At 40.4% G+C, this 19,159-nt stretch overlaps 1 protein-coding gene across 4 annotated transcripts in view; it reads left to right on the top strand.

Moving 5' to 3' along the window:
* Nucleotides 1-19,159, top strand: part of LOC126336524 (calpain-5-like) — a 276,232-nt gene that overhangs the window by 65,626 nt on the left and 191,447 nt on the right. For 3 of the 4 annotated variants that reach the window (XM_050000315.1, XM_050000317.1, XM_050000319.1), the window contains exon 2: nucleotides 13,289-13,475. In XM_050000315.1, the coding sequence (XP_049856272.1) occupies nucleotides 13,289-13,475 (187 nt within the window). Of the gene's footprint in view, nucleotides 1-677; nucleotides 788-13,288; nucleotides 13,476-19,159 lie in introns of all 4 variants that reach the window. The other variant, XM_050000316.1, reaches the window with a different exon arrangement.

Here is a 19,159-nt window from a genome sequence, read left to right as displayed (position 1 = left end):
CCCTACAAGTGGCAAGTGGATTAGATTGGGGTGTGGTTTTAGCCAGGTGGAATGGGTGGAGGGAGAGAGGGGGGGACAGGTAGGGAGAGGATTTGGGGACAGGTGGCTAACACCTTGGAGTGAGATAGCCGACTTGGTAGCTAGGAATGCGGGAGAGAGAGTTGGCAGGTGCATGGATTAGATGTGTGATGCACAATTGCAAAGCCAGTAGGGAGTGACACATACTGAAGGTGACTTGGAGATGTGAATTGGGAGGGGGTGACAGGATGGAGGAAGGGAAAGTTGTTGGGTCGAGGGTGTGGAGACATTGGGTTACTGGAAATTGAGGTCAGAGTGATTACAGGAGTGCTGGCTGGTTATGTTGCAAAGATAACTCCAATATTTGTTGTTCATAGAAGCTGATGGTACAGGGAAGGATCTAAGTGGTCTGGACTATGAAGCAGACATTGGAATTGAATGTGTTATGCTCAGCTGCATGTTGTGCCATCAGGTGGTCAACTTTGTTCTTGGCAGCAGTTTGGTGTTGGCCATTCATCCTGGTGGGCAGCTGGTTGGTAGTTGTACCAACATAAAAAGCTGTGCAATGTTTACAGCAGAGTTGGTTTATATGGTAAATTAGATCGATATCAGTGCCACCATCATCTCACAGTTGACAACAGAAACACACATTGTGACAGATGCTGATAGCGGTTGTGCAGGGACCCGGTGGTCCAATGACGTGTGCCTGCTGAGCCATGCCTTCAGTGGCTCCAACTGCGAGTGCCCTCTTCCACTGTGATATAGGATGGTGAGTGTCAGCTACATATTCAGTCTCAGTCGTCGACAGTCTTCTGTCATTGTCAGCCATCAACGGTTCACTCGTGCATTGCTAGTGGGAGCCTCACATTGCATTGCACTCTTTGCTTCTTTTAATAGTTGGACTTTATTGCTGTTTGTTCTTCCATAAAGTTTCTCAACAACACTTGGAGGATGTTGGAAGTTTATTAAAAATTGTGTTTACTGTACTTACGTGTTTGCTAATCTTCTCTGCTCCTGTCCAGCTTCCATATAACACCTGCTGCAGTCCTCTATAGTCCAACTCTCCTTACCATCGTGTACAAAGTAGTACACAACAGTTTCTGATAAGGCTGCTTTCACAGGTGCATTGCCCTCAGGTGGGGTAGAATAAGCCCATGACAGGACCGGAGTAGAAAGTGCTGCGTGAGTGGGTTAGGCAGGTTTTGCACCTGGACCTTCCTCAGCAATATGGTGCCTGTGGCAAGTGGTTGGGCATGGGAGTGGCTTAGGGATGGACTAGGATATTTTGTAAGATGAATGGGTGATGGAACGCCACTTTAGGAGAGGTGAGATAGACCTTGGGTAAGGTGTCCCTCATTTTAGGGTATGCAGAGAGAGAATCAGTTTTTCCAGTCTAAGGTGAATTTGGTAATGAGGGCACACTCCTATGCATCTGATTCTTGGGTGTGGTGAGAGGATTGGGGGTTTGTGAGGATATGGCAGAGGAAACCTGTCTGCAGACTGGGTTTGGGGGATAGTGTGTATCTGTGAAGACATTTGTGAGACGTACAGCTTACTGGACAAGGGAGTTATTGTCACTGCATATGTGTTGTCCATGGGTGGCCAGGCTATGTGGGAGTGATTTTTTGGTGTGGAAGGGATTACAGCTGTTGAATTGTAGGCACTGCTGATAGTGGGTTGAATGTGAACAGAGGTTTGGATGGAGCCATCAGAAAGGAGGAGGTCAACATCCAGAAAGGTGACATTTGGGTTGAGTAGGACCAGCAGAAATGTGTGGGAGAGAATGTCTTGAACTAGTGAAGAAATGAGGTTAGGGCATCTTGGCCATGGGTCCAGATCATGAAGATACAGACAATAAACCTAAACCACACTAGGGATTGGGAGTTTTGAAAATCTGCGAAAGTTTCCTCTTGTCGGCCAATAAACAGGTTGGCATAGGAGTGTGCCATGCAGTGCCACAGATTTGTTTGTATACCTTCCCTTCAAAGAGAAAGATAGTTGTGTGATAGGATACAGCTGGTAAGATGGGCAAGGAATGAGTAGTGGATGGACATTCTGAGACGTAGTCTTCTCTAGCAGCAAGACCATGGGAACGAGGGAAGTTGGTGTATAGCAAGGTGGCATCAACAGGAAAGAGTAGGGATCCAGGAGGGGGCTGGTGGAGAGTTGGTGAAGGAAGTGCTTATTATCTTGGAGTAGTGAGCTAGGTTTCTGGAAACTGGTTGGAGGTGTTGGTCAACAAGAGCAGAAATACTTTCAGTGGGAGCACAATAGTCAACTACAGGGAGTGGCCAGGATTGTTAGGTTTGTGGATTTTGGGGAGTGTGTAGAAGGAGGGTATGCAGGGTGTCATTAGGGTGAGGAGGAAGACATACTCAGGGGAGAGGCTCTGGGAAAAGCCATTGGATTTCAGTGGGGATTGGAGATTGTGTTGGGCTTGTGGAATGGGAGCACTATGGCAAGGGTTTAAGTGGAAGAATCAGGCAGCTGGTAGAGGCCTTTTGCCAGTCACTGTGACTCATCATGTCACTGGTGTAGCCTTTGTCTTTAGGGAGGATTATTAAGTCAGGAACTGTTTTTAGGTTGTGTATGTTGTCCTTACTTCTGCTCAGAGGTTCGTACGCTTAGGAGGGGTTTTATGAAATGATGGTGAGGCCACACTGCAGGTAACAAATTTGTGGAAGATGACCAGAGAATGGTCAGGTGGGAGAGGGGAAGAGTCACAGTTGGATTGTGATATGAACAGGGAGAGGCAAGTATCAGTGTTAGGATTGGGTTGGCTTTGTTTGGAGGGTTTGATGGCAAAGAAGTGCTTCCAGTACAGGGATCAGGAGAAGAAAAGTAAGTGTTTGACAAGCCAAACATGATTAAACTTGGATGTAGGTCTGAATTTGAGACCTTTGTATGGGACTGAAACTTCTGTTGGACCAAAATTTCTTGTGGAAAGGTTAACAACAGTGTTTTGGTTTGCTTGGATTCTGGAATTTGTGAAGTGCTGGGAGGGAATGTTGGAGGATGAAAAGTCAGCTAGGCATGGTCTGGGTGCTATGAGTGGTTGACAAGGGTTTCACTGTGGGTAAGATAGGTGTCGATGAATAGTGATGCCCCAAGGTGGGAGTAGGGTATCAACTGGCTGGACAATGTATGGAGGCAGTTTCTGGAACACTCTTCTAGATGTTGGAATGAAAGGATTTTAATTTCAGAGAATTGGAGTGTGAGAGTGTGCTGTAAAGTAGTGCCTCCAAATTTTTTATGTAAAAACTCTTAAAGCTGTTTAAATAAAACAAACTTCATTAACATTCTGTATCTTCATTCTCTATGTCTACAAATTTATTTCTCAACATCATCAACCTAGCAATTAACACATTTATCCCTTCAAGAGACCTGGTTTTTGATACAATCACTGTTGCACGTTTGACTTTGTTGATGGAGGCACGGCCTCATCTCTGTTTGCACTGCTTCATCACTATCAAAATGACATCCTTGGAAGAGTTCATAAAGTTTCTCAATTGATGCTGTCATGTTTTTGGGGTCAAGATGATGAACACCACTTTCATCATCTGTCAGAATGTTGTTGAAGAATCCATTACTCTCACACTCAAAACACAAAGAAATAGTTGAAAGATGTCCAGTCTCCTCTGTTTCATGTCGAAAATGAGTGCTGGAGGCACCTACCATGCACACAGTTTTCTGCACTGCACCCTGCAATGATGTCCTGTACACATTCTCATGATTAGACCTCAGACTTTTAGAGTCTAAAAATCTTCATTTAGGTATCTAAAATAGGTTCTATCACTTACAGAAATAGGTTATCAAAATCTGACATTTTATTGTCTAGAAAGATAAACAGATTGGCAAAAATCCACATTATGTTATTGTCCATGTCCATAATTACAGTCACAGTAAATAACTAACACTTTCTCCAGATTTTTCTGTTAATAGCATCTTATATGGCGAGAATGAGCATTTCACGTCAACAGATTTCACCGGAGCATATTTAAATGTGGGACCGTACACTCATGTTCTGTTGATTTACCTAATAAGATGTCAGCCACTGTGCAGATGGTGGTCAGTCCTGGGTTTTCTTGTAGCACTGTCTTTAGTTTCTCACTGACTTTCATACCAATAGAACCTGGGACCAAGTTGATTTTTTCTGTCACCCCTTCTATCAGTCGCAGTTACGTGTAGACTGGTTTCCCTGAATACTCAGAGGTTTAATAATAGGGACCAAAAGTGCATAATGAGATTTTATGTATGCAATGTCGTTGGATATTGTTGGATCCTTTAGAAGATCTTTAGCTGAAGTAATGCTCACTGCCTCCCCCTGTAATTTAAGAACAATGTTGTTAATTTCTTCCAAATGATCGCTGTAATATTCTGCAGCCTCTAGCCACATTCCCCAGTGAGGAAGTCTGAGTTCTGGAGGAAGTGATATACTGGGAAGTTCCTCACAAAATAACTGGATTCTTGGGGGTGCTTTAATAAAAACTCTTTTGATGTGGAAATTAGGGACATATTGTCTCAGCTACACGATTCATGGCATGGGCAAGACATGTGATTTAGATCAAGGATGGGTAAAATACTTTCAACCATTTAACAGCAGCAATCATGTATGCAGCTGCATCAGTGTAGATTACAAGTACTTCATTTTCATCTAGACTGTTGGGGAAACGTAATTTGAGAGCTTTATTAACAAAGTGAGCAATTGTTCCCTGGGTAGTCCTTTTTAGCTGCTGCAGATCAGATGAGGTACAGAGTGAGTGTCAACTTTCCAACAATCAAATCAGCCACATATTGACCTTGTCTGTCAGTTGTCTCATCGACAGATATCCACATGTATGAATCATCTATATCTTCCCTTATCCTGCTCAATGTATTTTCATATAAAGTATCTAAACAGTTAGTTCTTGCTCAGTGTGGATTCTGATGGAATGCTGTGGTGACAGTATTTCTCTAGAAAACTTTTGAACTAGCTATTTTCAGCTGTATTGAATGGTGTGTTTGCTGCAACGATGGCTCGACACAGGTCAAGATGAAATTCGTTTTTGTTTGTTGCATTTGGTTTAGTTAAAAATGGTGGTTTCAAGTTTTATTTATATTTTAAATTTGCCTGATGTTTAATCCCTGCAACATGCTGACTTAAATGTGACCTCTGTTCAGAACATACCTAAAAACTAAAAAAAATGATATACCTTGTGGAATAATTTATGTATGAGATCTACTTAGCAAAATTAACTTATTTTAAGGGGTTAGAAACAATGTTCTTTGTGGGTATAGCAGATAAAAGGCTAAAATTTTGCTTACATCTTTGTTGCACACATTGCGGTGAATAATTTCTGTCCTTAGATAAATCAGGAAATTCTTGTAACCACTGATAAATCGGAGATGATTTGGATGTGGCTATTTCTGCATGCTTGACTTTCCACAAATACACTCTGCTGAGAAACATTGCACCACATCCAAACAGCACACTGACCAACTGAATGAAGACAGTGCAGTTGTTTTAGACAGGCCAGGAAGGCACCGGAGGCAGATCACAAGGCTCCTACATGCCCTGCCGGCCCATATGAGCAGGGTGGGCTGTAACAGCCTGTCATATGCTGTCATTGTTGCAGTAGGGGAATGAACTGTTTACCATAAATGCGGAGACGCCGGTAAACTGGCGCCAACGGGGGCGACCCAAGGTCAGAGTAAGTTTGTGCATTCAACAAGGAAACTGCCGTGCCCGTATCTACTTGCAGTTGTAGTTGGTGTGACCGAACCGACACCTCAATGAAGAATTTGTGTGCCGATGCGTCGGGAGCCTGGCCCGATGAAACTTCCTGACTGACAACGTCCATGTCCTCTGTACCTGCTTCCTTCGATTCTTTTGAGGCTGAGCGGCAAACTTTAGCAATGTGTACTTTTTTAATTACATTTGCGACAAACGGCCCAACGCTGAGGGCACTCCGACTGATCATGATGTATATAGCACAACACAGAGGACGGTAACAGGGGCCAGCGGCCGGAACTCTGTTTACACGCCGTGCAGGAGCGGCTGTAACGTCCGGATTGTACCACTCGCACGTCGTCCACCCCGGACGCAGTGGACGTGGCCGTACCGCCCTGAATCACCACGACATCGCACCATGCTTCCAGCTGTTGACCTGCGGTGTGAGAGACTTCATACGATTGAGCAATGGACAGAACCTCCTTAAGGGAAGGGTCTTCCAACTGCAGGGCCCGTTGCCGGACCTCCCTATCAGGGGCCAAACGAACAATGACGTCTCGTACCATAACGTGTGCATACGACTCTCGCGACTGCTCCGTGACAAAATGACACTTGCAACTGAGACCGTGCAGGGTAGCGGCCGTTGCCCGGTTAGACTGATGGGGCTGTTTCTTGCATTGATAGAAGTCGACCCTAGCTGCCACAACATGCGTGCAGTAGTGATAATATGAAGATAGCAATGAACACAGTGCGTCAAAAGACAAGGACGAGGGTTCCTGCAATGGAGCTAGCTGCCGCAAAACTTGATACAGTGAGGGAGATATCCTAGACAAGAAAAGAGTACGACATACCTCCGCATCAGCAACATGAAATGCCTGGAAATGCTGCCGAAGGCGATGTTCGTATGCATCCCAATCCTCTGCCGTCTTGTCATATGGGGGAAAGGGAGGAGAGAACAGCGCTGGAGCAGACTGTGTGGAGAGCAACTTGGCATTCACACTTGCAAACAAACCAGTTATCATTCAATTACTGTTTTCTAATTAGCCAGGAAGACCAGAAGAGTAGTCTTAGTAATGCAAATTTTATTTGACTGGTTTTTTTTAAAATGTGGTACAGTCAGGTTCTAACATGAATTTACGTATTTTTAAGATTTTTAAAAAATGAGGTAAATCAGGGTCTAACAAAAAATTAGGTATTTTAAGGTGCTATAAAATTATAATTTTTGATAAAATATTTGCATAATTCTTAACTAGGAAGATCACAAGAAAATGTTAGTCATAAAAAATTTTATTTAATTGGATTTTTAAAATTTAGGTACAATCAGATACCAACCTGAAATTAGGTATTTTTAGGTGCTATAAAACTAGCGTTTTCAATCATAAATTGGTGTAATTTGTGTATGTACAACTTTTATTGCCTTTATTTAATGAGGAACAAAATAGGTTTTTACCTAAAATCCAAGGTCTACTCATGATACAGCAAACCTAACTGAGAGCTGTGTCTGTGTTATCTGATGACTTCCTCTGATGAATTCATCAGCCTACTTCTGATGATTCTCATTGATTGCTGCATACAGTCATCTACTCTGTCACACACATTGAGGTTAGCACCACTGGTTCCTTCATTGCAAGCATGAATAAACCATCATATATTACTGATGTTGATAAAATCATCACTGTATACAGCTCTTCATTCCTCAATATATTTCAGTTGGAGGCACGTTTTCTGCTGTTAGAACCTCAATTCAATTACTGCATGCTGTTTTTATGCCCTAACATATTAAGCTACACAGTTACATTTTGCACACTATAATTCGGAGCTGTCCACTAGTGGGAGTGCATTGCAACTTGTCCCAGCAAAGTGGGAAAGTTGACTGAGTAATATGTATGACATGTAATATCTCAGTCAATATTGAGAACAGGACAAAAAATGCAGATGCATTACTTTTCAGCACACACTCGTAGTAAGCACTGCCCAGTAACAGTATGTTGTGGAGGGAGACGTTGTGGTTCTGGGATGCCTGTGTCACTGAGAGGTTTTTCTACAGTACCAGGTTTGTGAGGGTTAGGGTCTGGCAGAGCCTAAAAAGGTGAAAGTTGTTGTAAATGTAGGGGTGGGATTCAGAAAACAGGATTTTTGTGGTTGGGTTGTTGGGTGGGGATTCCATGGTATAGGCGGCATTTAAAGAAAGGGATGTGGGACTGGGTTTTAATTGTCCTTGCCTCAATCTCCGGTAATCCACTATCCCCACACCCTCCACCCAACAGTTTTCCATTCCTCTGTCCTGTCACCCCCTCCCAATTCACATCCCCACGTCACCTTCAGCATGCGCTGTCCCTAACTAGCTTCGACAACCATGTATCACATAAGTAGCTTGTGCACCTGACATGCCTCCTCCCCCCCTCCCCCCCCCCCCTCTATATTCCTAGATAGCAAACTGGCTGTCTTCCCTCCAAGCCACTAGCCACCCTACCCCAACCCCTCTTCCTATCTCCCAGTTTTCTCCCCCACTACTCATCCACCTGGAACATGTGTGGTCCTTTTCTCCTACTGTGTTTACATACCACCAGAATTTTCCTGCAAAGATATCTTATCATGTACATGAGTGTATAATGTAAGTACATTAGAACATCATGGAATTCTTTATTAAGACATTCAATTAGTTTGTTGTACCTGAAAGGCTCATTTTATAGTTTTACATAACAGAGAATGAGCTAGCATCTGATTGGCGTATTGTATTGTATCGTATTTTTTATTGGTCCAGTTGTCTACATAGCAGCTTATGCATAAGACATTGGACAAGTCAAGTTATAAATATACAGGCTGAAAGTCATTTCAAGGCATACATATTTAAGGTTACAATAATACACTTTACACATAAGTATTTATATAACACATTTCATAAATTTAAATATTCTTCAATGCAGTAAAAGCAGTGATGCTGTAAATATGACTTTAGAGATTTTCCAAATGTATTGACCTCAGTGATAGCTTTTAAGTTTTCAGGAAGTTTGTTATAAAGCTTAACTCTCATGTGAAAAGTACCTTTTTAGCACAGTGCTGTGCTGATTTGAGTCATATGTAAGATTCTGTTTTGTCTGGTAAAGTGATCGTGTATATCACAGTTTTTTTGCAGTCTCTAGTCCTTGCCTATTACATTTAATTTAAAGAACCAAAGGGTTACCATAATGTATACACATGGTAATGGAGGAATACCAGATTTCTTAAACAGGGGTTTACAAGAGTCTCTAGGCTTGCACCCAAACAAGAGTCTAATAGCCCTTTTTTGTAGTTTAAAAGTGCTATAGTGTAACATGGTGTGTTCTACAGGTTTGCACACTGGGAACTCTTTTTTTTTTTATATACATTAGTAATGTGCCTTCAACTGCAGTACATTATTCTAAAGCTTTTTTGTGTACAGTTAATATAAGCATAATGGACACAAGCTTAGATCAGAAGCTGTATAATATTGCAAATGCTGTAAAAGCTGATTGTCACTATTATGCAGACACTATGTTGTGACAGTTTTAGGTGGGGAGTGCTGAGAACTATGGTTGCACAAGATACCAGTAGAGGTCGAGCCTGTGTCAACTGCAGCAAACAATTGCATTGTAGCCACTGCCGAATGCTTTGTGTACTCCAGTTTGATTTCTCTTGTGGATTGCTTGGTTTTTTTCACTTTGAAGTGAGTAAGAGACTGATACTGGTGCATAAATGGATTCGAATGAGATACTCACAACAAAAGGAATCAGCAATCCCTATGACTGTTATGTCAGTTCTTCTTTTGTGGAAGCACAGAAGATGGATGTAGGATCACAGCTCTGTGAGAGGGAAGCAGAGCTTTTTCCCTCTCACCACTCCTCTCCTCTTGGGCAGTCTAAGTTCCTGTTTGTTTACAGTCCTTGCCAACTGCCACAGTATACTGTCTGCATAATATCTTAACAATCTCGTACTTTCAAAATATGTAAGATGTTATCCTGCATAGCTTGTTGGATTAGTTTTCTTAAGTGAAAGGATGTCATTGAGATTCACCTATATGTACATACATATTCTGCAAACTACCATGTGGTATTTGGTAAGGGGTACCTTGTACCCATACTGCTCATTTCCTTTCCTGTTCCACTTGTAAACAGACCAAAGTGATTGTCTATATGCTCTGTACGAGCCTTAATTTCCCTAATCTTTTGTGTCAGTGGCAATAGAATTGTTCTGCAGTCAATTTCAAATGCTGGTCATTTAAATTTTCTCAATAATATTTTGTGAAAAGAACAGTGTCTTCCCTTTCAGTTCACAAAGCATCTCATTAATACTCTTGTGTTGATCAGACCTACTGGTAACCAATCTAACAGCCCACCTCTAAGTTGGTTCAATGTCTTTCTTTAATTCAACCTGATCCCAAGCACTTGGGCAGCACTCAAGAATGGGTCGCACTTTGTTGTGTACGCAGTCTCCTTTACGGATGAACCTCATTTTTCTAAAATTCTCCCTATAAACCAAACCTTCCCTATCTAATGTCATTACATGCTCATTCTATTTTATATTGCTTTGCCACATTATGCCTAAACATTGAATCAGTGTGACTGTGTTGAGCAGCACCCTACTAATGTTGTATTCAAACATTACAGGTTTGTTTTTCCTACTCATACACATTAACTTATGCTTTCCTACAATTAGATCAAGCTGCCATTCATTACACTAACTAGAAATTCTAAGTCATCTTGTATACTTCTGCCTTCACTCAATGATGACACCTTTCCGTACATCACAGCATTATCATCAAATAGGTAAAGACTGCTGCTCACTCTGTCCATCAGACCATTATTGTATATAAAAAATAAGAATGGTCCTGTCACACTTCCCTATTATACTTCTGATGGTACTCTTGTCTCTGATTAACACTCACAGCAGAACATGTGTTGTTGTATGATTGCTGATATTTGTCACTGTTTTTATCATGTTAGACTGTAATAAGTGCAGTATAACATGTTAATTTTGTACAGAAGTGTTATAATTTCCTTTCAAATACACTTTTGTCATAATATATTATGCCTACACAATAACTGCAACAAACCCACACTCTCAAATAATAAGATAAAGATCAAAATGTTATTTTGCATGACATAAGAGATGGGCTGCTAGATTTGTTACCAATAGGTTTGATCAACACGTGAATGATATGGACGTGCTTCATGAACACAAATGGAAACCGGAGGGGGGGGGAGATGATGTTCCTTTCATGGAACACTATTGAGAAAATTTAGAGAACTGTTCTTGAAACTGACTGCAGAATGATTCTACTGCTGCAATCCTAAATTTCATGTAAGGATCTTGAACATAAGAAAACAGAAATTTTGGCTCGTACAGAGGCATACAGACAGTTGTTTTTCTCTCATTCTAGTTGCGAGTGGAACAGAAAAGGAAATGACTAGTAGCAGTACAAGGTACCTGTGCCACACACTATGTGAGGACTTGTGGAGTATGTATGTAGATATTTTTGGGTGACCTCCCAGATGTCAGTAACTTGCTGCCACAGTATTTCAAAGCAGAGCCTTCTCCCCATCTTTAATTGTACACTCAGAAGACCACACAAAAATATTGCTGCAGCAAGTTACTGACATCTGGCAGTTCGCCTGAAATTTTGTGGAACAGTCTACACACCAGGAAAGTCTTAAATTCCACCATTAACATATTTCCTAAACTTGGCTATTCACATACAAGTTGAACTACAAGTTGTACCCACTGATGCATGTAAAATAATGCCTAAGCTTGGACTATTCAGATGCAAGATGAAAGATGATTTATTTCATCCTGCAGGTGAAGAAATACAATTTGTATTGCAAGCTTCATGTGAATAACCCAAGTTCAGACATTATATTATTTGTCAGTGTCTAAAGTTGTTGTCTCCATTGCTGTAAAGAGGGACACAACCATATAAGAGTATCATTACTTATGTAACTCATACCTGTGTCATCTCAGGCATCAAATATCTGTGCTTGACGGAGTGCCAAAAACGTACAAAGCCATAAGCAAAAGATGCTATCTTTGAAACAGTTCTTACAGGCTGCAGGCACCTATTACAAGAAACGATGTAAATTGCCATGGAAATTAATTCAAGGCAGTCACAATGTGCTCATTGAAATAAAATTTCTGGCAGATAGCAGAAGTGTTTTCAAATATAGTTCACAGGTGGTTCTCCTTAATAACTCCTTCTATACTATAGCAAAATTCTTGACTAGAAATCAGTAGTCAATTACAAGCTAGAAAATGGCCTCACATTCTTTTGTTCAGTTGATATGTTCCACATCACAATGTTTATCGTGAATATGACTTATGAAACGTGGAATTAACAAAACCTCTCAAAGCGTACAGTTCCAAAGCTTACACATTGAATGAGTGGGTGCAGTGGTAAAGCACTGGACTTGCCCTTGAAAAGACTGTGTATCAAATCCCTATCAGGCCATCCACATTTAGGTTTTCCTACGGTTTCCTTGAATTGCTTAAGGCAAAAACTGGGCTGATTTTGTGAAAGGGATAAGATTGATTTCCTTCTCAATCCTTCTCTAACTCAAACTTGTACTCCATCCATAATGACATCATCGTCAATGGGGTGCTAAATTCTTATCTCCTTCCAAGGACCACGGAAAGTGCAAAAGTACCTGAATTTAAAATATAATGATCAGCAAATAGAGAAAGTAAATTCTTCAAAGCTCTTCAACTCACCTAAAATACAGACATAGATCTTATCAGAGCTTTGTGCTTAGAATACGTCTAATTATTATTATATTGAGGTTTCATTTTCCAAGGACACATTCACTATAAAAGAATTTTTTTTTTTTTTTTTTTTTTTTTTGCTTCAAACTGAGTAATCTGAATTATGATTGGATTACATCAGATATATTTGTTCGCAATTCTCTTCCTGAAAACATAGATACGCACGCTGACTTTACAGAATATTTCTCCATTATGTACTTTATTTAAGAGAACCTTTCCCTCTACAAAGCAGTGGCCATTGTGAGCTCTAGTCAAGGTTAAAATGAGATTAGCACTACAAAAAAGTAAAATTTTTGTCTTTTGTAGAAAGGAGTATATTATTCAAACACAAAAGTGTTCACTGGAGTTCCATTGGACGTGAGTAGCATCAGTAGTACAACTTGACAATTTGAGATCTGATTAAAAGGATATCTTTTTAAAAAGTAATTTTACTTACTATGATTTTTTTGTAAATAAGTAAGTGTAAACTGCCAATTTTTTACAGGAATGTCACATTAATGCATATGTTAAATTGCAGCTTAAGTTATACAGTTGTAAGCACTATATTAATTAGTGTATTAACTTACATCATGGGCTACAGTGGTGTAAGCCATGTAATTGTACTATTTTAATTACATATTACATCAATATGCGGCTATTTCAAATGCTTTTCTTTTTCACTTCTCAATCAAATCTTTTGAACTTGTGTCATACCCTTTTCATTGTGACTTGTGTAACAGTCGTAAATGTTTTATTTTATGTCTTTAAATACATAGAACTATTTCCATAATGCTATGTCTATTGATTCAGGGACTTTCTGAAGATGGTAAGAAGCAGGATGAAACCAAAACATTACAGGGGTCAGAAATATGAGAGTCTGAGGAAAAGACAAATGAAGATAAAGAAGCCATTTAATGACCCCCTGTTTCCAGATATAAAATCAAGTATTGGTAACACTGAATCTATTCCTGACAATTTAGAATGGAAAAGGCCAAGTGTAAGTGACATTTTCCTTTTCTTTATCCACAACACATTCCACCATTTAACTTAAAAAAAAAATGGATGAGAGCCAGAAACTGATTTTTTAAAAATGTTCAGCTGTAACTGTTAATTATGTCACTATTTAAATACTTTAAGGAGTAAATTTTATTCTAAAATTTGTATATATGCTACATATATAATTAAGAACTATACAGCATTTGGACTTTTTTTGTGTCCACATTCTCTTCTATACCCATATAACCTGAAGTCACCTGCCGCGAATCTGTCCATATGTTCAGGTAATCCCAGGAACTGCTGTATCTGGTAGGTATTTTGGTACAGTTTTCTATAATAAATGGATTATTCCTGAGGAAGGTTTGTGTATATAATTTATAAACATTTTGTGCAAATTGACTGAACTGTGTCGTATTAAAGTCCACCACCATTGTGCAAATCATGACATTGCCATCTAGCTGTTAATAACAGGTCTCCTTGGGAGCACAGCTTTGTGCAGCATGACATAGCCCCAATCAAACTGAGAGCATGTGTTCTGCTTATGTTAATTTATTGACAACAGGCTGAATATGTTTGGTGCAGTGAGCTCAATGTCGACACTCCTTAATGTAGTTTGATATTATTGTTTGGACACTTTGAAATTGTATGTAAGACTGGTAAACAATATCCACCTTCAAGAAGCAGATATAGACCTTTTACAATCATAAACAAATATTTCAATGTATCACTTACATTTTGTGCAGAGCAGTGTATAACGTAAAGTGCACCAACTGGAATGTTGCAGCATTGCTTATAGACTTTGGTGGATATGTGAGCTTCTTACAGGAAGAGATAGAAGTGGATACAATCTTCTTGACATCTTAAAAGTAAAGGGCGGAAAGGGGTTCAGAAAGTCCTTGTGGATGACTGCAGAATTTTTCTAAATACTTGTACAGATGGTTTGGGGAAACATTAAAAAGAAAAGGAAAGAAAAGAAAGATGATAATTTCTGACTGCCAATTTCTACTTCTGTCAGATTAGCAATTGCAAACATCACTTGTGATTCATTGTAAATTCTTCGAATAGTGGACAGTGAATTAGTTAACTGCATAGTTATAAATATGCCCAATAATGAAAAGATAACCACTTCTTCATCAAGCTGTGATGAGAGATTATAAAATGTGAAGGAATTAAATACTGTCGCCAGATAGTCTCATTTGAGAACAATTTCATAGCAAAAAACATGTAAATCCAAAATCAGAAAATTTTTAATTGCTTATGCAAAAATTAAAACATTTTCTGAAAAATCACATCAGCATGGGGTGCACTTTTGCTTATTTTACATAAAGTAAGTTTTTCAATAAGACAACGTGACTGAAGTTTCAACTTTCTGCTCGCATTCAATCAAACATAGATGGGGAAAAGATTTTTTATGTGACAGAGCAAAAACGTTTGCCACGAGGGGTCCAAGATAAATAATTGTGCCAATGACTCTGAATGATGAACCAGTGCATACTCAGCTTTACAAGAGGAATGCTGTCATGAGCTACATGTCTAGATTGTCACGGGTTTTTGTTCTTTATCATACTTTTGTTGTAACCTTTGGACATGATCCACTCAGTCAACCTCCAATACATGATGTGCTACAAATTAAAAGACATATGCAATATCCATCCATCCCTCCCTCCCTCCCCCCCCCCTCTCTCTCTCTCTCTCTCTCTCTCTCTCTCACACACACACACACACACACACACACACACAAAAATTCAGATAGAGCGTTTACATTGGTTGTAAACATATTAATTAAATCAAGTTGTGCTCCCATCACTTTCAAAAGATGTTATTCCAAATGCCAATCAAAAATGGAACAGGTCACAACCATGCCTTCTGAAAACTTTCTTGATGTATGCTGCTTTTAAATAATATGAAAGTGATGATGTTTGGTTACCTAATGTATTATACCCAGACACATTTTTGAGAATAAAAGCACATAGCAGTGACTTTATATATTTTAATGATACAGTAAAAAATAATGTTCATGTTGGAAATGCATTTCTAGAAGAGAAGCAATAGCAAGGCTGACGGTTACATTGAAGGAAAAAAGGAGGGCAGCATAACTAAAATGCATAGATATAAATGTCATGCAAAAGGGTTTCCTCCAAAATGGAGGGAAGCAAAGAAATTGTCCTAAAAGACATTATGTTCATTTTGCAATGACTTCAAGGGGTCTTCAACAGGGGAATGAAAAGCACAAAACACAGTTACCAAGAAAAGCCCCAAAAGGTGCAAGGTGTAGTTCATTCTGGAACAACTGAGTGCTGTACATAGGGCAGTATTGCCATGTCACAAAGGATTATAACAGTCCGGTTTACTGTAAAAGCATTGCATAATCAAGTAAGATTGGAATTTTTGTAATGAGTTGACCTATGGCCACTGCCTTACCATATGCAGCATTTGTGCAGGGCAGAATGACTTGTATACTTCGGTGAATGACTGGACTATGCCAGCAGTGGTATAGCTAATGGTAGGATCGGATCACCCATTCTGCATAGCATTCAGCAGTGCAATCAAATAAACAATGTGTGACAGCTCAGGGAAATGTTTTGCGCCTTGGAGGAGAGGAGGGGACAGGGGTGGTTTAAGTATGTGACTTACGAAGATTGGCTGATGAGATGTAACATTCATTTGTAGGCAACTTGACTGGCATCTGGCCCACTTCAGTTGAATAAAGCTTGCTCATTTATCGTATATAAAAGGCTCTACCTGATTAAACACATATGTGCATAGTTGATTGTTAAAATGCAAGAAGCAAGACTCAGTTAAAGAGTCTCAACAGGAAGGGTGTTCTGTCAGGTAGCACCTACCCCCTTCTCTGCACCCCCTCCATCCCCCTCCCAACCTTTACACCTGGTCTCCGATGGCCAATCTGTCTGAAAAATTAACAGAAACAGTTAATTATATTGATTTTAGGGTATTCAATATCATTCTTATTACTATCCTCACTGAAAATAAACACAGTCTTTTATGTCAAAGTCCCATGGGCACAAATTGGTAACTTTTAAGAGAATCTTAGATGGAGCCAATTATTGTGAGGATGATCATGTTTTAGCATACTGTACTGAATCTTATCCACCCAAGGTGAGATAGCTGATTGCAGTTCCCACACTGTGAGTGATGATTATACACCTCTGTGTTGTTTGTCAGAAAACTCAGCATATTCCGCTCTGAAGCTTCATAGTACAGCTAGAATGTGGGGCATCGGCTTTTTAAACTTAGATTTGGAGGAGTGTTTTCCCATTGTATGGGGTATGTTTTCTGTAGTGGAAAATACAATTTTTTTAAATACAGTTATGAGTTCACATATTCATCCTTCTACTTGACTTGACAAAACTGTGCCTTCAATGGACCACATATATAATTACTTCAAATTTAATTTCTTGTTTTTCCAATAATTTTTGCTTTATTCTGGAGGTGGAAATCAAACTCCTTCTTTTGAAACATATCTGTGCTCATATTTTCATGTTCCTCAAACTTCATGTCTCTGGGATTACTTCTGATTTCTTGGAACCAATTGCACCAGGAACATTTTTGATGGTTGAGATGTTCAAAAATTTTCTCTCATATCCAGCTTTCATTCATCCATTCCAGATAGCTGTAGATCATCATACTGTGTTTTCTCATAGTTACATTTAGCAGTTCAATTTTCTTGTACAGATCTTCATTCCTGTATTCATCAGTGCATTTTATTGGCCCCAATATTTTTCTTAAAATTTCCCTTTTTCCCATTTTTTTCTGTTTCTCCCATCTTGGTCAAACCAGGCATTTGGCTGCATATAAAAAGTCTGGTTTTAGCACTGCAACATAGTGCTGTAACTTTGCTTTAACTAACCTCACTAAGCTCTACTGTGATCTAGTTTTTCCATACTCTGAACAATGTATAGCCAAGATTTGAATATTGACTATTATAAAAGTATAGATCGCTACTCATTGTAAATATGGCACATTGAGTTGCAGACAGGCACAACTAAAAGACTGTTATACACCAATGTTTCAGCCAAAGCCTTCCTCAGAAAAGAAAGAAAGAAAAAAAAAAAAAAAACCATGCGCGCCCACACACACACACACACACACACACACACACACACACACACACACACACACACATACACACCAGCTACCTCCAGCTAATCTGGCCAGATTGCAGTTATTGTGTTGAACAATATCAGCATGGGGGCAGGGAAGGGGGAGAGATAGTAAGTTATGGGGGAGAGAAGAGTGCTGTCTGCCAGTGCATGCAGGAACTAGAAGGCCATTGGAGAAGGCTGCCTGGTGCAGCTGTGGGGGAGGGAGGGAGGGAGGGAGGGGGGCGGCATGAAGTGGCAAAAGGTGAGTAGCAGAGAGAGAGAGGGGGGAGCCTGGTTGACGAATTAGCAGAGAGTGGCGCACAGTGAGAGTGAGGATATGTGAAATGGGAGGAGATAATTGGACAGAGGAGGTGGAAACTGTTGGTTGGGAGATGTGAGGACAGTAGATTAATTTTGGGAACAGTGAATGTGTTGCAAGAGTAACTCCCATCTGCATAGTGCATAAAAGCTGGTGATGGAGGGAAGGATCCAGATGACTTGGGTTGTGAAGCAGCCATTGAAGTGAAGCATGTTATGATCAGCTGCATTTTGTGTGACAGGGTGGTTTACTTTGCTCTTGGCCAGAGTTTGGCAGTAGCAGTTTGTCCAAGTGGGCAATTGGTAGTCATACCAAAATAGAAAACTGTGCTGTTATTGCAGCAGTTGATATATAACATGACTACTTGTGCAGATGACTTGGCTTCTGATAGGGTAGGATAAGTCAGTGACAGGATCAGAATAGGAAGTCCTGTGTGTGTGTGTGGGGGGGGGGGGGGGGGGGGAGGGGTTGACAGGTCTTGCATGTGGGTCTTCAACGTGGATATGATGATATCGCCAAGATCTGGACTCAGGGCAGAGATACCTTATCTTCATTCCCTCACAATCTCAACATATGCTCTCCCATCTGCTCTACCTGGTCCATCTCAATCCAGTGTACCACCATCCTAGACATTGACAGCCTCCTCTATGATGGCTACGTCAACACCTCTGTCTCCATTAAACACATTAACTACCAACAGTACCTCCACTTTGACAGCTGCTGTCCCTTCCACACCAAGAAATCCCTCTGATACAGCCCAGCCACCTGCTGACATCTGACACTGTATTTGCAGTGACGAGAACTCCATTGCTCAGTGTGCTGAAGGTTGCACAAAGGCTTTCCCTGACAGACACTAGTCCCCAGATCTAATCTGCAGATAGATTTACCGTGCCATATCCCCACACACTCCCAATCCTCCCATCACCCCCAAGAACGGCTACAAAGAAGCACCACCTTCAACACTCAGTACCACCCCAAACTGGAGCAACTGAACAACGTTCTTCATCAGATGTTTGATTATTTATCAAGATGTCCTGAAATGACGGACATCATACCCAAAATCCCTCCAACCCCTTGTAAAGTTGTGTTCCATCACCAGTCCAATCTCCACGACATCCTAGTCCATCCCTCTGCCACTCACAGTACCAGCACCCTTGCCACAGGGATCATATCCCTGTGGAAGGCCCAGGTGTGAGACCTGCCCAATTCATCCACCCAGCACTTGCTATTCCAGTCCTGTCATAGGCTTATCTTACCACGTCA

This window comes from Schistocerca gregaria, chromosome 2 (assembly GCF_023897955.1).
Source record: "Schistocerca gregaria isolate iqSchGreg1 chromosome 2, iqSchGreg1.2, whole genome shotgun sequence".
In the NCBI taxonomy this organism is placed as follows: Eukaryota; Metazoa; Arthropoda; class Insecta; order Orthoptera; family Acrididae; genus Schistocerca; species Schistocerca gregaria.
Note: the sequence above shows the minus strand (reverse complement) of the source record. Positions and strands in the feature narration are given on the sequence as shown.